The sequence below is a fragment of the Nomascus leucogenys genome, chromosome 10, assembly GCF_006542625.1.
Source record: "Nomascus leucogenys isolate Asia chromosome 10, Asia_NLE_v1, whole genome shotgun sequence".
Classification (NCBI taxonomy): domain Eukaryota; kingdom Metazoa; phylum Chordata; class Mammalia; order Primates; family Hylobatidae; genus Nomascus; species Nomascus leucogenys.
The window spans coordinates 92,045,607-92,068,706 of NC_044390.1; the positions used below are offsets into that span (position 1 = coordinate 92,045,607).

General features: G+C 50.7%; 1 protein-coding gene across 13 annotated transcripts in view; it reads right to left on the minus strand.

Moving 5' to 3' along the window:
• Window positions 1–1,205: 1,205 nt before the first annotated feature.
• The window catches only part of LOC100602794 (scavenger receptor class B member 1), a 105,341-nt gene continuing 83,446 nt past the window's right edge, over window positions 1,206–23,100 (minus strand). For 8 of the 13 annotated variants that reach the window (XM_030821661.1, XM_030821660.1, XM_030821659.1 and 5 more), the window contains 3 exons: window positions 18,131–18,204; window positions 10,783–10,834; window positions 7,835–9,861 (listed from right to left, as the gene is read on the minus strand). In XM_030821661.1, the coding sequence (XP_030677521.1) occupies window positions 9,454–9,861; window positions 10,783–10,834; window positions 18,131–18,204 (534 nt within the window). In that variant the 3' untranslated portion in view covers window positions 7,835–9,453. Of the gene's footprint in view, window positions 2,144–6,032; window positions 6,162–7,834; window positions 9,862–10,782; window positions 10,835–18,130; window positions 18,205–23,100 lie in introns of those variants that run through there. The other 5 variants (XM_030821666.1, XM_003276250.4, XM_030821664.1 and 2 more) reach the window with 2 other exon arrangements.

Sequence of the window (23,100 nt, forward strand, 5' to 3'; positions counted from 1 at the left end):
GTGAGAAATAAATGGTTTAAGCCACCTAATGATGGTATTTTTTCTTTTTGAGACAGGGTCTCGCTCTGTCTCACAGGCTGCAGTGCAATGGCACGATCACAGCTCACTGCAGCCTCAACCTCTTGGCTTCCAGCAATCCTCCTACCTCAGCCTCCTGAGTAGTTAGGACCACAGGCACCCACCACCATGCCTGGCTAATTTTTGTATTTCTTTGTAGAGATGAGGGTCTCACCATATCACCCAGACTAGTCTTGAGCTCCTGGCCTCAAGCAATCCTCCAGTCTTGGCCTCCCACAGGGCTGGGATTACAGGCATGTGCCACCACGCCCGGCCTTGATGGTATTTTGTTATGGCAGCCCCAGACCTAAAAAAATTTACCCTTGATGGTTACAAGAAAAAAAAAAAAAAGTTTGCTTCAACTTATATATTTATGTTGCAGGCAAGTATAAAAGTGATTAATAAAAGGTTTAAAAGCATCAAATATAAATATCATTTAGATACAATTTTAGGAGGGAAGAAGAAATGAAATACAAGTTTAAGGGGGAAAAGGGCATAACATTTCTGACGATAAAAGAGCTTGTTCGTGTATTATTTGAAATGTTTGGCAGTGAATACCCTCTCCTGTCCTAGTTAGATCCCAGCGGGCACACTTAAATACTGATGAAATGGTCTCATACTCAGACATCAACGATGATGACAATCGGAGAAAATTCCATCCTTTGCAATGTTCTACACTCAAGATGAGAACTTTTAGACGGCTCCAATCTGTTCTCTTACCCACTTCTCTTCTTCACCATTTATGTAACAAGCAAAAAGCAAAGGCCTAGAACAACACGGGGCATGTCCCACGGGCACCAGGATTTGTAGATAAATGCACAGAAACACATCCAGGGGGCCCCATGCAAAAGTGGCAAAAGTGTCTGCACTGGGGGCTGTGGGCATGGCCGGGGGCGGAGGGGGAATGGCACTCAGACCCTGCTGCTTCTAAACAACGGCGTACTCATGCAGTATTTCTATTAAACTCAACATTGCACAAGGTTGAAATTTAAAAACAACAGGAAGGTAAGCCAGCAGCCCGGCCCTGGGAGAGACGCTCTTGGCAGCCACCAGAAAGGAGCTATTGACCAAGAGAAGAAGAGCCCTGAACCTCCCAGAGGCCCCCACCCCCACGACCTCAGCAAACAAGGCTGTCACAGAGGCAGGCATCACATTTTTTTAAAGGTTTATTACTTCAAGAGTGAGTTATTTTTCTAAGATGATAAAACTCATTTCTATTCCAGTAGAAAAGGGTCACAGGCTTGCCCCAGGGTCCAGGAGCGCCCGGAAGGCAGGGCCCCCAGGCCTCTTCACCTCAGCCTGGGCACCTATAATCTGAGGGACCCTGTGAGGGCATGGGGGCAGCTTGGGGGCACAGCCTGCTGCCGGCTCAGTCCATATGATGATGTCAGTTTAGGCTGGAGGAAAAGGGCACCAGACAACCCGATGCAGTGCCTGTGAAGACTTCGGGGAGATCAAAGTCCAGCCGGGGTGGGCGGAGACCCTCGGGCAGCTGCACGGGGCATCTTGTGCTCACCCCATTGTTTTCCGAGGCCTGTGTAAAGGCGCTTTGCCTGGCCTGGCAGGTAGACCAAGGCCAAAGCTTGTGGCCAGGGCCTGGGCACTGAGTCCTCGCTGAATTTGGCACAGGAAGCCGGCACTCCCAGCCTGGCCCGTCCTGCATGGGGAGCCACCACACCGGGACTGCAGTGTTTCACCTTGAAGGGGAGGAAGCCTGGGCCCAATGGCTGAACGGGACAGGCCAGGCTCACCCAAGGAAGGGGATGCAGGACCCACAGCCCCTGTGGTCAGGCCTGTGGGCCATGTGGAGAGAAGGTTCCAGAACAGTGCTTGTCGACGAGCCTCTCCCTACAAGTCCCTTCAGCAGCAGCTCCATCCCTGAGTGTCTGCACAAGCCTGCACGCGTGTGTGTACGTGTGCCAGGGCGTGTGTGCAGGTGTGCAACAGGCACGTGGCAGCTGGAGGCTCAGGCTATGGGGCTGGGGGGCTGTCCGCTGGGGGAGTCCGGGAGAAGCGGGGTGTAGGGGCTGGGGGGCCGGTCGGGCCCAGCGGCCAGGCCTGGCTGGCTCACGGTGTCCTCTGGACCCTGTGGAGAAAGGCAAAGCTGGGTGACCACCCACGCCCTGTCACCAAACCCCACCCTCATCCCCGCCCACCCCAGCCCTATACCCACATCCCCAGCACAGACTCCACCCCCGCCACCAGGCTGTCAGAGGTGAGAAGAGACTGGAGTCACCTATAGACTCCTGGAATGTCTCCAAGGGCCTCTTCATCTCACTCGATACCCGCCTGGCCTCCCCGACCTCCTTTAGAGATGGAGAAACTGAGGCCCAAAGAGACTTAATACAGTGAGGGGCAGAGCAAGGGGGGGCCTGTGTGCAGCACAGTCAACACGGAACAACCAGGGCAAGCTCTGTCCCTCAGGAAGAGAACGTATGTTTATGTGTTGATTTATTTTTTATTTTTTAGAGACAGGGTCTCTCCGTCGCCTAGGCTGGAGTACGGTGGTGCCATCACGGCTCACCACAGCCTTGAACTCCTGGGCTCAAGTGATCCTCCCACCTCGGCCTCCCAAGTGGCCGGGACAACAACAGGTGCCACCACCACGCCCGGCTCACTTTTTTATTTTTTGTAGAGATCAGGTCTCACTACGCTGCCCAGGCTGGTCTCGAACTCCCGGGCTCAGGCGATCCTCTCACCTCAGCCTCCCAAAGTGCTGGGATTCCAGGCGTGAGCCACCACGCCTGGTCTATGTTTTTAAACCAATGTCACAGGACGGTATTCAGCCTGAACAGCACTCACGAACAGAAGACAGGGAGGAAAGCCAGCCACACAGCAATACACGCAGCAGGATGCAGCTTCGGTCACATTCAAAAAGTGACCTCATGCTCATGGCTGCGCACATGCAGATTCAGAAAAAACAAACCCACATGCCAAGTTCCTGGCGATGGCTGCTCAGGGCGCACGGGGCACGAGACGTGGGGAGAGGGACGAGGGCCACACAGGGAGCGAGTGAAACCAAGGGCACAAGATGCTGACCCTCTTCAACACTGACAGCTGTCAGCAATGGCTGAGTCTGGCTGAGGGGAACTGGATACTGTCATTTGTCTAGTTTGGCAGTTGTAGAAAATTTCTCAACTTAAAAATTAAAAATACAGATAATGCTAATGATAAGAGTGTGGGGTGAGCCTTTGTCCCACTAAGCCCCCTGCCTCCCTTGCCCTGAGCAACAGAGGCCTCCCTGCCCCAGGGGCTGGGGCTGGAAATCGCTGCCCACCTCCGCCCACCTGTGCTTGCTTCACCACGGGGTAGGAAAATCAAACTCCTGCGCAGGGCAGAGAGCGGGCACAAGGGCCAGGGTCTGCTACACTGAGCCAGGCACAGGGGAGGCCAGCCCCGCCCCTACGCCACCCATTGAGGCAGCACAGGACACCCACAGGTGGCTAGACCTTAGCCATGTGGGCCCAAAGAGCCGTGACTTGAGAAAGTCTCACTCAAAAGTAGAAAAGGGAAACCACCCCCAGGCTGTAAAAGAACCCCTGGTCTTTCCCAAGGAAGACACGTGGAACAAAACCCCCAGGTGCCAGAGGGTGAAGCCGGTTCCTCCTCCTCCCCCTCCTCCTCCTCCTCCTCCTCCCCCTCCTCCTCCTCCTCCTCCTCCCCCTCCCCTCCTCCTCCTCCCCCTCCTCCTCCTCCTCCTCCTCCTCCTCCTCCTCGCCTCTTGTTTGACTGAGGAACACAGACTTGGCGTGGGAGAAAGATCGGTGAGAAGCTAAGAAAGGTCCAGGAACATATCCCTGAAGGGCCACCTGGACAGTTGTCCAGGCTGTTCACTGCACAAAAGGACCCAGCTGAAGGGTTACAGACCAGTGGACACACAATTTACCAAGCTCCCTGCCCTATAGCAGGCCTCATCTGCCCAGAGGGGCTGTTTTTTTCTTATTTATATAAAAATATCCATTTTCCCCCCTTCTCCCAAGCAAGGCAGCCCCTCAGGGCCCTCCCCATAGCCAGGTACAGGGCAAAGGTGTGGGGCCTTCCCCAGGGACTCAGGCCTGAGCCGCAGACCAGGACCCAAGAGGGGGCAGCAGTAGCCTGCAGGGGGACCACCGGCCACCACCCAGGTGCCCACCCCAAGCTGAAGCCGGCCACTGGAGGACACTGCATTCCCCGTTTCACATGCCTAGGGGATCCGGGGCGCTGGGCTGGGCTCCAGACCTTCCAGAAGGCAAGGCAGGAGGGTCTTTTTAAGTCAAACACTTGTCTCATCACCTAAAAATTGGATTCTGTTGGCAAAATAAAGGGGAGACCCCAGTTTTGTTTGGGGGGCAGATGACAGGACATCCTGGTTATGTCCAGGGAGGTGCAGCCATGGTGCCCTGGCCACTCTGTGCTAAAAGTGAAAAGCTCCCTGACTTTTCCTCTACACTGACCAGGCCCTGACCAGCCCCCACCCCTGCACCCTGGGAATCCCAGGCAAGTTTCTGCAGAAGGGAGCAGTGCTGGAAGGAGCAGGGACACCGATGGGGCCAAATCATGCACAGCACAACGGTGTCCTGGAGGAATCCTGGGAGAGAGGAAGGTAAGGGGGTCCAGCCAGAAGGCCTTGCCCCCAAGCCTGGGGACCCAGTCCCAGAGAAAATCCCCTCCTAATATTAACACTCCGCCCCAACATAGTCAGACTCCGCCCCCTACTCCCAGATGGACAGGAAGGGCGCCCCAGAGCTTGACTGGGACACAGGGCTGGCAGCGCCTGCCAACGCCACCAGGCTCCTGCCTGCCCACCCCTTGGCATTTTCATGTCCTTGTCCAGCCCTGGCAAGTGGCCCCAAAGAGTGGGGCTGCTGCCTCACGTCCCCACAATGTGGCTCCCTGGAAAGCTATTTTCACCCAAGTAGGCCTAGCCTCAGAAGCTCTTGAGGGCAGCACATTTTTCAGAAACTAAAATAACAGCTATTATCAGAGGCACCACCGTAGAGCGACTCGCCCCTGCCCAACCCCAAGTTGTAGGGCCTGCGGCTCTGCCCGTCACCTCCCCTGGCAAGGACACCATGCCTGGCCACGGCTCCCCCACGACTTCAGCCCTACAGGAACCTGGCCAAAGAAATGCAGAACCCCCAGGGGCATCAGCCTATGTCCCCGGCAGATAGGGCGGCCACATAAAATCAGGATGCCTAGTTAAATGTGAATTTCAGGCCGGGCGTGGTGGCTCACGCTTGTAATCTCAGCACTTTGGGAGGCCGAGGCAGGCGGATCACGAGGTCAGGAGATCGAGACCACGGTGAAACCCCGTCTCTACTAAAAATACAAAAAATTAGCTGGACGTGGTGGCGGGCGCCTGTAGTCCCAGCTACTCGGAGAGGCTGAGGCAGGAGAATGGCGTGAACCCGGGAGGCGGAGCTTGCAGTGAGCCGAGATTGCGCCACTGCACTCCACCCTGGGCGACAGAGCAAGACTCCGTCTCAAAAAAAAATAATAAAAAAATAATAATAATAAAATAAATAAATGTGAATTTCAGGTGAACCACAGACAGGTTTTCAGGATACGTGCGTCCTATCATTGCATGGGACACAATAAAAATTACTTATTGCTTACCAGAAATTCATATTTAACAGGCACCCTTCTGTTGTTTCTTGTGTTTCGTTTGTTTGTGCTCAATCTGGCAATCCTACCCTCAGTCCCAGAAGCAGCAGGCCTAAGCCTTGCTCCTGCCTTTCTAATGTGACCTTGCAAATAGGCACCAGCCCACAGAATACAAGTCACCCTCTGGGATCAAAAAAACTGCTATTCACTCAGAACATAGGAAGGGCAGTTTCTCCAAAAGCAAAATACACAAATACGCATCTTCAGTCTGTAGACACTCCAGGTGAAGTTGAGGCTGAAGGACTGAGCAGGACCCCAAATGTTTTAAGCCGCCAGCATTCTACTTGATATGGGAGGGGGCGGGGAGGCGCACGGCATTACCTGGTACCCACCTACAGTTTTGCTTCCTGCAGCACAGAGCCCTTGGGAGCTGATGTCATCAGGGATTCAGAATAGGCCTGAATGGCCTCCTTATCCTTTGAGCCCTTTTTACTACTACTCCAAAATAAATAGCATTTCTCCTAGAAGATAACCAAGCTAATTTATAGTTGACGTTGAAGCCACATAAAAATGGTTTTACACGGTTCTTCGATTTGCAAAAGGCAAAGAGGAAACAGGAAAGGCACAGAAGTTTAGAGTCCAACAACCCTCAACGATTGCAGGTGGCTGAGTTGTGGGGAGCTGCTGCTCTCAGACAGAAGGACAAGCATCTTCAGGAAACACACCTGGGAGGTGGACAAGCCAAGCTGAAAAGGGCTCATCCACTTGAAAATTTAAGCCAGTGAGGAAGTAAGGTGGGGAGATGGGCCATGGAGACCGACAACCAGTGGACTGAGCTGGGGGGCTTGTTTAAAATAAACCAGGAACAGATTGTTCTGTTGAAATACTTTTGATTTTTTTTTAAAGAATGACTTGAGAAGAAAAAATTATTGCTTTTTTAAATTTTTGAGACAGGATCTCACTCTGCTGTCCAGGCTGGAGTGCAATGGTGTGATCATGGCTCACTGCAGCCTCCAACTCCTGGGCTCAAGTGATCCTCCCGCCTCAGCCTCCCGAGTAGCTCAGATTACAGGCAAGAGCCACCATACCCGGTTCAAGAGGAAATTTCTCTAAAGAGAAATTAAAATATGTTGAGTTTACCCACATGTGATTTTTTTTTTTTTTTAATCAGGACAAATTACATAAAAACTGATAAGGCCGGCCAGGCGCAGTGGCTCACACCTGTAATCCCAGAACTTTGGGAGGCCAAGGTGGCAGATCACGAGGTCAGGAGTTCAAGACCAGCCTGGCCAACATGGTGAAACCCCACCTCTACTAAATATACAAAAATTAGCCAGGCGTGGTGGCAGGTGCCTGTAATCCCAGCTACTGGAAAGGCTGAGGCTGAGGCTGAGGCTCCCGCTTGAAACCCGGGAGGCTGAAGTTGCAGTGAGCCAAGATTGTGCCACTGCACTCCAGCCTGGGCAACACAGCGAGACTCCATCTCAACAAAGAAATCAAAAAAACAAAAACAAAACAAAAACAAACAAACAAAAAAAACTGGTAAATCCCTGCTAAATCAAAACACACACAATGGGATAAATTTCACTTACGTGGCCTCCAATGAAACCTGCAGGGAGGGGAGCCACACTGCCGATCGTAGCATTCTTACTGGATTTGAGGGTGGGATGCTGATTTGGGGGCTGCGGCAGGGAATGGGACCCTAGCCACAGCCTATACATTCTGTGCTTCCTGACTGTCCTTCCCTGTCCCCATTCTGATGGACAATTTGGAAAGAGACAGAAGGAGACAGAGGCATGAGGCTGTCGTGGCCTCCTCTGGCCCAGCCCCTCAGTCAGTCCCCAGGGACACCCCTCACGTGGCTGTGCGTCCTCGCCTGTGGAAACCCACGGTGATGCTCTGCCACGGGAAGGTATTCATGGTCTGGGAGAGTGGGTTCTGATTCCTTCTCTCCTCCCTACATAATTCAGTCTAGAAACTGGAGGGAGTTCCCTTTTGCTCGCTGGAGTCACAGCCCTGCTGGGTCCTGGCTCCCCCCAGGGCAGTAACAGAGAAGGGGCTCCCAAAAGGGCTGGTTGGACCCAATGGTCGTTGTTCATCAGGAGCTCAAACGCTAGAGCAGCAACATGATGACAGCTGGTGTCCAGACTACCACCTCACATTGTAGAAACCTTTCCCCCCAAGGACAGGAATTTTGAAAGGAAGTCGGGTTTCAGGTCTGAAAGCCAAGGTGAAGAACCAAGAATGCTTTATTCTCATCCAGCATGCAAGCATGGAAGCAGGCAAGGCTTCCCTGAGAGACGGGAAGAGGAAGAATCATTCACCAGTGCTAAAGGAAGCAGGTGCTGCAGAGGAGCCAAGACCAGCAGAGCAGCGGGGCGGCCCCAAGGCCCCTCAGAAGGCCTCGGCCTGTGGCCCTAGGATGACGCAGGTGGGGGCCACCTCAGAGAGTGGCTTTCTGGTCCATGCATCCAAAAACAGCCTTTCCTGATGCCCTGCCAGTGGACAGCATCCCTTCCCCTGCCATGGCAGCCACTCGCCCATCTCCACTGCCCCTTGAGCTCTGTGATCACAGCTCTCCTGTCCTTCGTGTGACTGTAGTAACTTGCCTAAAGGCCTGCCTTGCCCATCTTTGCTACAGATCTCATGTTCTGGTCATTTCTGCATCCCCTGACCTGTGCAAAGGCCTTGCAGTGAATGCATGAATGAATAAATAAATGACCCCGAAGCAAGGAGGGGCACTGTTATCACCCCTCTTCCTGCCGCTTCTGGAGGTCTGAAGCCCAGGGCTGGAGCTCTTCCCTGCTTCCATTCCCTCCTGATAGCAGCTGCCCCATCCTGTTCGAGCCACCGACTTCCTCACCCACTGGGGCCTCCCCGCTAGGCCCAGGCTTCCACCCCTCCCAGCCCAGGGCCCATTCCCCAGCCAGCAGCTGACCTAGTGATTCCCCTCTTTAAAAGCCTCCAACGGCTCTGTCACTCCCAGAATCAGTTCCAAACTGCTCACTCTGCACCACGAGGCCCTGGGCGGCCTGCCCCGTCCACTCTCAGACACCACCTCCTATCTCTGTCCCTACCCTCACTCCCCTCCAGCCACCCTGGCCCTGCCTGACCCTCCGATGTACCTTGCCTGTCCCTGCCGCAGGGCCTTTGCAGTGGCCGCTCCAGGCAGCATTCCTCATGTGGCTGTGGGCTGAGTGCCTCCCTGGCCTCCACATCAAAGCTCACTATCTACCTCTTCAGAGAGGCCTTCCTGAAGCTCCATCTGTCCTTGTCCCCACTTGCCCCAGACATGCACTGTCCAGTCTGGAAGCTGCATTCAGCTGGTGAGCTCTCGAAACGGGGCCAGTCCAAAACGAGACCTGATGCACATGTATCGTACACACAGGATTTCAAAGACTTCATGCAAAAACACTGCAAAAATATTGACACCGTTTATACTGATTACATGTTGAAGTGATAATACTTTGCATATATTTGGGTTAAATAACATTAAAATTAATTCCACCTGTTTCCTTTGACTGTTAAGTGGCTATTAGAAAATTTAAACTGAAAACCTCACACGTAGCTCACGCTGTATTTCTATTTGGCTCTAACCCCTCATATCTCCTATAATGAGTGAAATTATCTTTTCTGCTGATTTACTTGGTTTTCATCTGTCTCCCCGGCTGGAATACCAGCCCCCCTCAATCCCCCTGAGCAGAGACCTCAGCTGTCTCCTCCACTGCTGTACGTCCCCTCGCCCCTAACAGAACCTGGCATCCCCGGGTGCTGACTTGATGAATGAATGATGCAAGTACCAGGTCTCATTACTCAAAGCCCACCTGCACCCCCTCCAAGGGAGGGTCCCAGGCCTTCCAGAACAGGCAGAGTAGTGGCAACGCGGCATGCAAAAGACGCAAGCGTGCGGCACAGCCCCCAGCAGTGGCCACTCCCACTCCGGCAGAGACGCAGGACTGCTGCTGGAGGTGGGCTCCAGGCTGCGGTTGGCCAGATGGTCCGATCTGAGGCCCCTTTCCCCCAGCAGGCAAGCGAATGGCTGTCAGCCCGGGCCACCCTCTGGCCAGCACCTACTTGGCTCCGGATTTGGCAGATGACAGGGACCAGCAGCAGGACGCAGCCCAGCGCCAGGAGGACGTACTGGGCATAGTGCATCACCTTGGGCATCAACACCAGCTGGGTGTAGAATGTGTGAAGTGTCTCCCCCTCCATGGCCCCGCTCTGAGGAGGCAGAATGACAAACACATGAGCTGGGGCCGCAGGCTGCGGGCTACAGCGCAGATACTACCCAACACCTTCCTCTGTGCCCACCTCAGCTTTTCCCCACCTCAAGCTTCCCGGCTAAAGCATGTGTTGGAGCCTGCCAGGGACCTCCTCTCTCCAGGACACAAGGTGAGACTACAATTCCCAGACTCCCTTGCAGTTGGGCAGGGCCATATGATCGTGTCCTGACCAATGGGAGGGGGACCTGGCCTCACGTGACTCTCCATCGCGTTCCCTGCCACTGAATGGAGTATCTCCAGGAGGGCGCGGCCACCGGGGCCCTGGAACCCTAAATGACTGCAGGGAGCAGAGCTCTGCCTCCCCATCAACCCACTTCAGATTCGGCTGTGAGCAGGAAGTAAACTTGACATTCGGAGGCTTGTTTGTCCTGGCCATTAGCTAGCCCTGATTTAAAACGAGGTAGGCAAGAAACAATAAATACAGTAAATAAAATAATAAAATAAAATAAAATAAAATAATAAAAAAATAAATAAAATAAAATAACAAGCTAGGCCAGACGGAATTCTGTAAAGCTGCGAGAGAAGTTTAAGTGAAAAGCTGACACCTTGGAAACCAGCTTCCCCACTTTCAGAAGAGGTCATATGCCTCAACAAAATTATTTTACACCCAAGGCCAGGGACTTTACCTCTTCATGCAGCTTCTGTCTTCCCCATCTCAAGGGATCCCTTTCACCTTGGTGGGATAACTGACATTGGGTGCTGGGACAGTGTGAAGTTTCTGATAGGCTGGTCCATGTCACAGTCCGGTTACCCTGGCCCAGCCCTCTCCCTTTCTACAAGCTGCTCCCCGCCTCCTGCCTCAAATGCCCACATTGGCTCTTAACAAACGCCCCTGACACTGTGCCCAACGCACCCTTACCTCTGCAAACCAGAGCAGCGGCAGGACCACCGGCTCAATCTTCCCAGTTTGTCTGGAAATAAGCAAGACATAGCTGTGTGAAACAAAGTCTTACACCCAAACCTTGATATAATTGTGCTTGAATACAACATCTAAACAGCTTTAGTATAATTTTGCACACACTAAACCCTCACCACCTAATATAAACAATGAGCTGAAACACTTTAGGAGCCACAAGACAAAACTGTCCCCAGGCTGAAGGTCTCGGTCTACAGCTCTCAATAATACTTGTAAATAAGACTAACTTTAATTCTTTAAAAGGCGTTTTTTTGTTGTTGTTTTTTTCTTTAGTTGACAAGGTGAGATGTTTTCCCACAGGGCTGTTTGACATCACACAGCTTTGAACCTGTGATCATCAGCTCTGAGACCAGGAGAGACTTGATTCTGCAATCTCAGTCATCCCACCTTATCCATGGTTTTGATTTCTGCCATTTCTTACCCTCAGTACAGTACAATAAGATATTTTGAGAGACCACATTCATATAACTTTTATTATAGTATTTGTTATAATTACTCTGTTCTTAGTTATTGTTAATTGCGGCTATGCCTAATTTATAAATTAACTTTATCATAGATGTGTGTGTGTATAGGAAGAAGCATAGTATATGCTATTCAGGGTTCAGTACAATCCCCAGCTTCAGGCATCCACTGGGTGTCTTGGAATATACCCCCGGGGATGAGGGGGCCACAGTACTTGATTGGTGTGGGCTTAGGGAACCAGCGTTTCGATGTGCTGCTAGAAGGAATCTCCCCTGGCAAAGAGCTTGACAACTTGATAATAATCTTTTTAAACTAAAAACTCACACCTCCTACAGGGCAGAGACCACCAGTGACCCAGCCAAAATCCATTGGTCCCTTTTAGAAACAGGACCCAAATTTTACTCAGGATGGCAATGTACCCAGTTAAAGACTCCACCTCAGCCTCTCTTGTGGCAAGTGAGGCTCTGTGACCAAGTTCTGGTTAATGAGATGTTCACAGAAGCGTTATGTGGGATGGCCAGGAGGGCTGCTTAAAAAGAAGCTTTCACAGCTGGGACGTGAACCTTTTTTCCCTCCTCCCTTTCAGATGCCTGAAACGCAGATGCAAGGGCTGGAGCTCTGCAGCCACTGGGACCAGAGGTGACCTTGAGGATGGAAGCCATGTGTTGGGAAAATGGAACAGAAAGATGAGTGGAACTTGGACCATGAATGTCTCTTGCCATACTTGGACTGTCTGCCTCCAGACATCCTCTAAAAGATTTTTAAAATAACAGTATACCTTTGTCCCATTTGAGCCACAACTGTTGAGTTTTCTGATCTATACTGCCAAACCTAATTCCACCAATATACCTCACAACCCAGCAATTACGCTCTTCAGAAACTGCCCTAGAGATGCTCACACATGCACACAGAGGCACAAAGATGTTCAGTGTTGCTTGGACTAGCAAAGACAAACAGACAAACGACAATATGTATCTTCTCTATGGCGACATATATATGAATGTAAATAAGTAGGAAAAGGCCTGGAAGGAAGCACAGCAAATTGATGATGGTGGGTATGGCTGGGGATGGCAGGGAGTCACAGGAAACCATATTCTTCCCCTCAAGAAGATATGTTCTTATTATCTGTGAAATTAAAACTTACACATCAAGTTAAAAAGATAATAAAATCCGAAGGGAGAATAAAAGTTAACTTGACACTGGAGAAACGTCACAGGCATGACCTCATCCAGGCTATCAAGGTCTACATCAACAGTGATACAGTATGTTGACGGAATGTACCCTAGATGCTCTGAAATTGGAACTTTCTCTCTGTGGTCCTCCTCCCAAAACCCATCACCCCAGTCTAATCATGAGAAAAGCACCAGACCAATCCCAGTAGAGGGGCATCCTACAAAATACCTGACCAGTGCTTCTCAAAAGTGTCACTGTCATCAAAACAAAGGAGATGAGAGATTGTCACAGCCAAAAGGTGCCTAAGGAGACCGGAAGACCAATGCGACACCTGGGAAACTGTGACCTGCCACGACGAAGGGGACTGTGCAGACGTGACTACATCAAGGCTCTCAGATGAGGAGAGCATCCTGGAATATCTAGGTGGGTCCATGCAGATGTGGTTACATCAAGGTTCCGAGATGGGAAGAGTGTCCTGGAATATCTAGGTAGGCCCCAGAGAATCACAAAAGTCCTTAAAGAGAGAAGCGGGAAGTCCTAGCCAGAGCAATCAGGCAAGAGAAAGAAAAACGAAAAAACAAAAACAAATTTTTAAACCCTAAAAAAAGAAAAATTAATTTTTAAAAAGAGGGCCTGGGGTGTGGTGGCTCACGCCTGTAATCCCAGCACTTTGGGAGGCCGAGGCAGGTGGATCACAAGGTCAGGAGATTGAGACCATCCTGGCCAACATGGTGAAACCCCGTCTCTACTAAAAATATAAAAATTGGCCGGACATGATGGCACATGCCTATAATCCCAGCTACTCGGGAGGCTGAGGCAGGAGAATCGCTTGAACCAGGGAGTCAGAGGTTGCAGTGAGCGAAGATCACGCCATTGCACTCCAGCCTGGTGACAGAGTGAGACTCCGTCTCAAAAAAAAAAAAAGAGGGAAGCAGGAGGTTAGAGGCAGAGAGAAATTGGACAATGCTACGCTGCTGGCTTTAAAGAGGGAAAGGCCAAGTGCAGTGGTTCATGCCTGTAATCCCAGCACTTTGGGAGGCTGAGGTAGGAGGATCACTTGAGCCCAGAAGTTCAAGACCAGCCTGGGCAACATAGTGAGACCCCCGCCTCTACAAAAAAACACAAAAATTAGCAGGGTATGGTGGCATATGCCTGTAGTCCCAGCTACTCAGGAGGCTGAGGTGGGAGGATCGCCTAAGCCCAGGTGGTCGAGGCTGCAGTGAACTATAGATCATGCCACTGTACTCCAGTCTAGATGACAGAGCGAGACGGTGTCTCAACAACAACAACAAAACAGGGAGGGCCAGGATTAAGGTCATGAGCTAAGGAAGGTAGGCAGCTTCTAGAAGCTGTAAACGGCAAGGCACACGTTCTCCCCTAGAGCCTCCAGGAGGAACAAGGCCTGCCGATACCTTGATCTTAGCCTTGTTGTGTCCCTTTCAGACTTCAGACCCCCAACACTGCAAGATGGTTTTTAAAAGTGCGCCACGACATTTGTGGCAAAATTGTGACAGCAGCAAAAGGAAATGAATACAGCCAGTATGGAGCAGCAGGGTGGGCTGGCTCACCATTTGCCCCGCACAGACCCCCCCACAACAGGTGTCTAGCAGAAAAGGCAGTGTGGCGAGGTGGTTAATGGCGCACACTCAAGCCTTGCTGCCTGGGTTTGAATCCCACCTGGGCCGCTGTGCAGGCACGTACTCACGTGGCAGGCCTGAGCCCTTCCACCCCACACCGGCTGCTGGCAAGGCTGGCCCGGAGCTGGCGTCTGGGAGCCTGGATTCGGGAGGCTTCCCACTGCTCCCCAACTGACAAGGATGGCTCACTGTGCCTGAGCGATCTGTACAAGTAATGTGATTTATACTGACCACCAGCTTGCCTTCTAAGGGTCTGGAATTTTGGTACCTGCCAGGCAGAGGGTGGCCATGTGACCAGCCCCTAGTAAAAACCCTGGGCACTCAGTCTCTCTAGCGGGCTTCCCTGGCAGACGACATGTCACGTGGGTTGTCACAACTCCTTGCAGCAAGAATTGGGTGACTCCCCTGGGAGAGGGCTCTGGAAACTGGCACCTGCTTTCCTCTGGACTTGGCTCCGTGTGGCTTTTCCCTTTGCTGATTTGCTTTGAATCCTTTTACCGTAATAAATCATAGCCATGTGTACAACCATATGCTTCGTCCTGAGGCTTCCCAGCAAATCATTGAGCCTGCAGTGGCCTTGGCGACCCCTGACACAGCCACTTATGAGCTCTGTGACCTTGGGCATGCTACTGAGCCTCTCTGTGTCCCTTCTGTATAAGGGAGATATTATAATGTAACTCCTCCTAGGACTCTAGGGAGGATTAAATGCAGTAATACATGTAAAGTGCTTAGAAAACTACCCGGCATACAAAAGTGCTTGGCACATTTATTATTGTTGTTGTTATAATTGTTAAATCCCAGCAAAGAAATGGACACACAAATATTCTGTCACTTTGCCATGCGCAGCAGTAGGGAGGGGAGATGGAAGTCACTGAGGGGCAGTGACCAAAGTCAGCACAAAAGGCTCAAATATCCCAATCACAGGCCGGGAGTGGTGGCTCACGCCTGTAATCCCAGCACTTTGGGAGGCCGAGGCAGGTGATCACCTGAGGTCAGGAGTTTGAGACCAGCCTGGCCAACACAGTGAAACCCCGTCTCTACAAAAAATACAAAAATTTGCTGGGCGTGGTGGCGGGCACCTGTAATCCCAGCTACTCAGGAGGCTGAGGCAGGAGAATCGCTTGAACCCGAGTCAGAAGTTGTAGTGAGCCAAAATCGTGCCATTGCACTCCAGCCTGGGCGACAAGAGCAAGATCTGTCTTAAAAAAAAAAAAAAAAAGGCTTAAATCCCCCAATCACAATTATTGGAGGTCTCTCGGGCCACTTGTTAAGTAGAGTATTGCACAGTGAAATGGGCTCACACTGTCACCCTACAGAGGACGAAACACGATGGGAGAACAACAGACGGTACCATTCACTTTGGCTGCTTTTCTCTGAAAGACTTTGTAAGAAGCAATGGGAATTGTATGCAAGTAACATGCAACCCCACTGCCTTTACCTAGCGAGCAAGGAGCACAGAAGCTTCCCCAACAGGTCACGAGACAGCTCTGCTTCCCGGCAGCTGTGTCTCTAAACTTTTCCCAGGGCCATCCCTCGTGGCCCTCCATATCTGCTGTTGAGACCACTTTCCTGGAGTGCCTTGTTCCCAGTCCACAGGGAGGTCAGCAGCTGTGCAGCCCAGAGAGGTTGGGTGACTGGTCCACAGGTCACTGGCAGGCACAATCCAGCTGCCCGCGTGAACTGTTTGTTAAGAATGTGAATTAGGCCCAGCACAGGGCTCATGCCTGTAATCCCAGCACTCTGGGAGGCGGATCACCTGAGGTCACAAGTTCGAGAACAGCCTGGCCAACATGGTGAAATCCTGTCTCCACTAAAAATACAAAAATTGGCTGGGTGTACTGGTGAGCGCCTGTAATCCCAGCTACTTGAGAGGCTGAGGCAAGAGAATCGCTGGAACCTGGGAGGCAGAGGTTGCAGTGAGCTGAGATCATGCCACTGCACTCTGGCCTGGGTGACACAGCAAGACTTCGTCTCAAAAAAAAAAAAAAAAAAAAAGAATGTGAATTACCTGCCAATAAGTAAAAATTGACAGAGCTCCTGTTAAAAGTCAGATTTGGAGGTCCTTTTGAAAAATGCAGAGGATGTGGCCACACTGAGTCCGCATTTCCATGGGGCTACAATCAGCTGGTGCTGGCAAGGGGCTGTATCCTCGGCCACAGGTTGCCTCTTCTATCTGGGTCACCCACTTGGCCCCATTTGCATCCCATTTAGCAGCCCAGGTGCCATGCGGTGGAACCAGAGGGAGGACTTGGGCTGCAGACGCCTCTTCCGTGCCTGGGGCTGTTTCCCTACCCACAAATCCATCAAGAACAACTTCCCTAAGTGGCCTCAAAATATAAAAATAAAATGCAAGGGCGGGATGAAGGAAGCAAGCTGACAGTTATTACTCGCTGCCGTGCTCTGACAAAGTGTTATTCTTTCCAGCCGAGAGGCATTTGACAAAGCTGAATAGATGCTCACATTCCTGCAACCCAGGGATTTTTCTAAGAGAATTTTTTTTTAACGAAACTATTTCAGATATGCTAAGAAGTACAGACGCTGACATAGCAACAAATCAGTATAATCCCTCACCAAGTTCTAGCAACGTGTAATGTTATAGCAAGTGCTGGTGCGCGTGGGGAAGAACTGGAACCCTGCTGCACTGCTGCTAAGAATGGGGATGGGGCAGAGGCTGTGCAAAAGTCTGACCGTTCCTCAAACGGTTAAACAAAGAGTTAACATAGGACCCAGCGATTCCACCCCTCGGTACATACCTAAGGAAAATGAGAACAGATGTCCACACTGGGACTGACACAGGAACATTTACAGCTGCATTATGCATAATGGCCAAGGCGTAGAAACAACTCAAACGTCCATCAACCGATAAATAAATGTGATCTATCCAGACAATGGAATATTATCCAGCCATAAAATATACTGATCCATGCTACGACATGGATGAACCTTGAAAACATGATCCTAAATGACCACATAGTGTGTGATTCCATTTATATGAAATGCCCAGAATAGGCAAGTCCACAGAGACAGGAAGTGGATGAGTGGTTGCCTGGGTCTGAGGGGACAGGGAAGTGAGTGTTAATGAGTGTGGGGTTTCTTTTGGAGGTGATGAAAATGTTCCAAAATTGATTGTGGTGATAGACACACAATTCTGTGAATATACTACAAATCACTGAATTGTGCATTTTATTGGGGGGGGGTTATTTTGAACTGTGCATTTTAAAGGGGTGAGTTTTATGGTACGTGAATTATATTTCCATAAAGCTGTTTTACTTTAAAAATCAAAAAGAGGAAATCAGTGCTTGAAAAATTCTTGTAAAATGAATAGTGAAACTTAAGAATGCTGTTTGGTAAGTTTCCATTTTCAAACGTTTGGTTTTGCCAGGCTTTCATTTCTGCCACTCTGTCGCGTAGGAAACAGCTTGGATTGAAGCTCTGGCTAACTGGCGGGGAGGGGGTGAATGTTAAAAAAGAAAAGTGGAGGCCGGGCGTGGTAGCTCACGCCTGCAATCCCAGCACGCTGGGAGGCCCAGGCGGGTGGATCACTTGAGGCCAGGAGTTTGAGACCAGCCTGACCAACATGGTGAAACCCCATCTCTACCAAAAATACAAAATTAGCCAGGCGTGGTGGCACACGCCTGTAATCCCAGCTACTCAGGAGGCTGAGTCAGGAGAATCGCTTGAACCTAGGAGGCGGAGGTTGCGGTGAGCCAATATCCCACCCTTGCACTCCAGCCTGGGCAACAAGAGTGAGACTCCATCTCAAACAAAACAAAACAAAAAAGAGAAAGAAAAGTGGCATTCTGGGAAAGGAATATCAGGATGCAGGTCAGGACCTGGCTCAAAACCAAGACCCCTGAGGGAGAAGATCAGCAGGGACTGGATTCCACCCCCAACAGGACCCTCTCCCCTCCCCATGCCCTGGTTCCTGAAGTATGTCACTGGAGTCTGGGACCACTGGAGCACTGAGCCCCTAATCTCTCAATGAGCAATTGCAGCCCCAGCTCCCAGTCCCCACTCACCCAATGCCTGCGACAGATTTCATGTAGAGGCTCAGCTGCAGTTTCACAGAGCAGTTCATGGGGATTCCCGTGACCTGCGGCAACAAACACAGTGAGAAGACTGGCCACCCCCAAGCTCCAGGGACACCATCAACCCTCCTCTCCCTCGTCCCAGTCAAGAGGGTGGGCATCCCAGCTAACTGCCCAGTGGAGCTTGCTTGTATCTTACCTAAAACAAGCCACAGGCTGGGGGGGTCCACAGTTCTAGAAATGCTGGGCAGGTGCACTGGGATCTCCTCTCCCGGTTCTAACCCCTTATAGGGAAAGAAGTGCTTCCCACACAGTTATGTCCACAGCCTCAAAGAGGTTCCTTCTATAAAGCAAGCCTGTCTCAGGGTGGAAAACACCTAATCACTTTCACCTGTACTCCTAAGACAGCGTTTCCCAAAGTGCAGAATGGCAATTTGTCCATGCTCCCTCTCAACCTCCACATTCAATAAAACAGACAAAAGTCCCTTCTCAATTCACTCCCAACTCCTCCTGATCATTTTGAAGAGTAGGTCTCAGCCAGATGTTTGCATGGTCTTTAATACCCCTCTAATACAACTACACAAAATCTCCACTTCTAACAATGGTGCTGAGAGATGGCCCCAGGTTCACCCCTGCTGACAGACAACAATATTTTACATAGAGCCTAATATTTTTTTCCCTGTTCATTTTTATGGTTGTCTTCTTTTTTTGGAGAATTTTGTAATTTCCTATTTGAGGTAGTAAGAAAAAGCTTCCCTTGTGCAGAAATTTATTTTTATTTTTATTTCTTTTTGAGACAGAGTCTCCCTCAGTCATCTAGGCTGGAGTGCAGGCAACCTCTGCCTCCTGAGTTCAAGCGATTGTCCTGCCTCAGCCTCCCCAGTAGCTGGGACTACAGGTGTGCACCACCACACTTGGCTAATTTTTGTATTTTTAGTAAAGACAGGGTTTCACCATGTTGACCAGACTGGTCTCAAACTCCTGGCAGCAAGCGATCTGCCCACCTTGGCCTCCCAAAGTGGGATTACAGGCGTGAGCCACCACACCCAGCCTATTTATCATTACTATTTTTGTAGAGACAGAGTTTCACTATGTTGCCCAGGCTGGCGTCAAACTCCTAGCCTCAAGTGATCTTCCTGCCTCAGCCTCCCAAAGCACTGGAATTACAGCCATGAGCCACTACACCCAACTCTTTTTTTTAATGATACTTTTTTTTTTTTAAGTAAATAACAGAAGTGACACACATGTGTCATGAAAAACAACAGGAAGGTGGTTCCAGAATGAAGTCAGGAAATGATAGTGGAAATAAAACTAGACTTGAGGTCAGAGAACTGCAGTTGGTGCTTCTTAACTGAGAGTCGCTTCCTCATCTGTAAAACAGGGAGAACTCTCCCCACCTGACAGAATTTTTGCAAGAGCAAAAGTAAGGTTTGCAGGATAGCCACACTCGGAGCCATAAATGCCTGGGTTATTATCACGTACACTGTAGGGAAAGGATGTTTTCTTCATTATGGCCCAGCATGCTGACGCCCTTCCAGGCCCCTGTGGCAAAGAAGAGCTCATCAAAGGCCTCACTTACGCCCACGACTGGGGAGTGCTTGCCCTCGAGAGCCTGGTGGGATGGGCATGAGATTACCCGTGAGTAGAACAGAGTTCACACCGCAGGCCCAAAGCTGCTCTCCTTAGGAATTCTGCTGGCATCTGGGAACCCAGATTTCAGGAGGGTCCCCACCATCCTCTAACCGATGAGAGTAGTTCACACTGGGCCGAAATTATTTGTACAAACAATATGGTTCGTGTTCAGCACCTGCCTTCCTTCCCAGAGTCTAGAATTTTGGGACCTGCCAGGCAGAGGTGCCCACGTAACCGGCCCCTAGCAAAACACTGTGGGCACTGAATTTCTAATGAGCTTCCCTGCTAGACAACATCTCCTACATGTTGTCACAACTCATTGCTGAAGACATTAAGTGCATCCTGTAGGACTCCCCTGGAAGAGGACTCTGGAAGCTCCAGCCTGGCCTCCCCTGACTTCACCCAAGGTGCTTTTTCCCTTTGCTAATTTTGCTTTGAATTCTGTCATTGTAATAAGTCTTAGCTGTGATACCACCATAAGCGGCGTCCTGTTGAGTCCCCCGTCCGCATGCCCTCCCCCAGTTTCAGGAGCAGAAAAGTGGCCACACGGAAGCAGCTTCCAACACGCGCTCGGTTTTCAAGGCTAATGGCCAACAGGCAGCAAGCTGATCTCATGATCCCCCTCCCCAACGTGCCCAGCTCAAAAAAACAAAGAAATAAAGGCCACTTCCTCTCCCTGTCAGCCTCAAGCTGGTCTGGAGGTAGAATTGCACGCAGCAGCTAAAGCGGCTGTGGCAGAACAGCTGTTTGCTCTCTCTGGGCTCCCAAACTTAACCCCTTCTTTCTTGATGTGAGGGGGAAAAAAGAAAATCCGTGCCCTGAAAGGAAAGTGACCACTGAGAGCACACAGGAGACTGTGTTCATGGTGGAATTCTCCGGAAGCCAGCAGAGCAAGAGAGGCCGGAGGAGGAATTAATTAAAAGAGAGAAGGCAGAGACCAGGGCTGGGGCTGGGGCCGAGAGGGTCTAGTCAGTGGCTAAGGAGGCTTGGGAGGACAAAGAAAAATGGTGCAGAACAGCATCCGCCGTGGAGCTTCGGGAAGGGCCTGAGGCACGCAGCATTGTGGCAAACGTATGGAGCTTCCTCAGACAACGAAAACCAGAACTACCATCGGATCAGTGATCCCACTGCCGGGCATCTGCCCAGAGGAAATGAAATCAGTCTGTCAAAGAGACAGGGGCACTCCCATGTGTGCTGCGGCCAAGATACGGAATCAAGCGAAGTGTCCATCAGTGAATGAATGGGCACCACAAACCTGGTGCACACAGGTGCACACACGGTGGGATACTGTTCAGCGTTTAAAAAGAGGGAAATCCAGCTGGGCGCAGCGGCTCACGCCTGGAATCCCAGCACTCTGGGAGGCCGAGGTGGGTGGATCACTTGAGGCCAGGAGTTCCAGACCAGCTTGGCCAAGATGCTGAAATCCCGTCTCTACTAAAAATACAAAAATTAGCCAGGCGTGGTGGTGTGTGCCTTTAATCCCAGCTAGTCTGGAGGCTGAGGCAGGAGAATCGCTTGAACCCGGGAGGCGGAAGTTGCAGGGAGCCACGATCATGCCACTGCACTCCAGCCTGGGTGACACAGCAAGACTCTGTCTCGAAAAGTAAATAAATAAAAATAAAAACAGGGAAATCCTGTTATTTGTGACAACACGATGAACCTGGGGACACTACGCTAAGTAAAATAGGCCAGGCACAGGAAGGCAAATACTGCATGACCTCACTTGTATGTGGAAACTAAAAAAGTTGAATTCAGGTCAGGCACAGTGGCTCACACCTATAATCCCAGCAACTTGGGAGTCCGAGGCGGGTGGATCACCTGAGATCACGAGTTCGAGACCAGCGTGGCCAACGTGGTAAAACCCTGTGTCTACTAAAAATACAAAAATTAGCCGGGTGTGTTGGTGTGTGCCTGTAATCCCAGCTACTTGAGAGGCTGAGGCAGGGAGAATTGCTTGAACCTGGGAGGCGGAGGTTGCAGTGAGCCGAGATCCTGCCACTGCACTCCAACCTGGGTAACCAGAGTGAAACTCCATCTCAAAAAAAAAAAAAAAAAAAAGGCCGGGCGCGGTGGCTCACGCTTGTAATCCCAGCACTTTGGGAGGCCGAGGCGGGCGGATCACGAGGTCAGGAGATCGGGACCACTGTGAAACCCCGTCTCTACTAAAAATACAAAAAATTAGCCGGGCGTGGTGGCGGCGCCTGTAGTCCCAGCTACTCGGAGAGGCTGAGGCAGGAGAATCGCGTGAACCCGGGAGGCGGAGCTTGCAGTGAGCCAGATTGCGCCACTGCACTCCAGCCTGGGCGACAGAGCAAGACTCTGTCTCAAAAAAAAAAAAAAAAAAAGTTGAATTCATGGAAGCAGAGGGTGGAACACTGGCTACCAGGGGCAGGGAGAGGGAAGTCTGTCAAAGGATACAAAATTTCAGTTAGACAGGAGGAGTAAGTTTAGGAAATCTACTGGGAAATAGAGCAATAGTCACTGCATTGTACTCTACAATACAACACAGTGACTATATAGTGAATAGCAATGTATTGTATGCTTGAAAGTTGCTGACGGTAGATTTTAAATGTTCACACCACCAATTCATCATCAGTATGTGAGGTAATGCATATGTTAATTGGCTTGATTTAGGCATTCCACAAGGTATATACATACATCATAACATCATGTTGTACACCTCAAAAATAGACAGCTTTTCTTTTTCAATTTAGAAAATTAATTTTGGCTGGGCACAGTGGTTCATGCCTGTAATCCCAGTACTGTGGGAGGCCAAGACAGGAGGATCACCTGAGCCCAAGAGTTCGAGACCATGGGCAACACGGCGAAACCGCGTCTCTACAAAAAATATAAAAATCAGCCGGGCATGGTGGCACAGTCTGTAGTCCCGGCTACTAGGGAGGCTGAGGTGGGAGGATCACCTGAACCCAGGGAGGTCGAGGCTGCAGTGGCCATGATCATGCCTCTGCACCCCAGCCTGGGCAACAGAATGAGACCCTGTCTCACAAATCATAATAACAATAATAATTTTGTTAAAGGTTTTCTCCCATGGGAGAGACCACAAGTGCCCACCCAGGAAACAAAACCACAGATTTCTGAATCAATGGTAGCAGCCACCAAGTCCAACTGGGCATATTTTACAGAGAACAGAGGTGCCGAGAGAAGAGGCCACAGGCTGAAGGCATGTCCTTGGGAGGGCCACATGTCCAGCTCCCTGCTTGTAGACAGAACTTCACACGGGACAAATTCCCTGTGTGATTTATCTGCAAGATATTCCAGGCTCTTCTTGGTACCTGAAGATCTTTATGGTATCTTGACACATCCAGAGG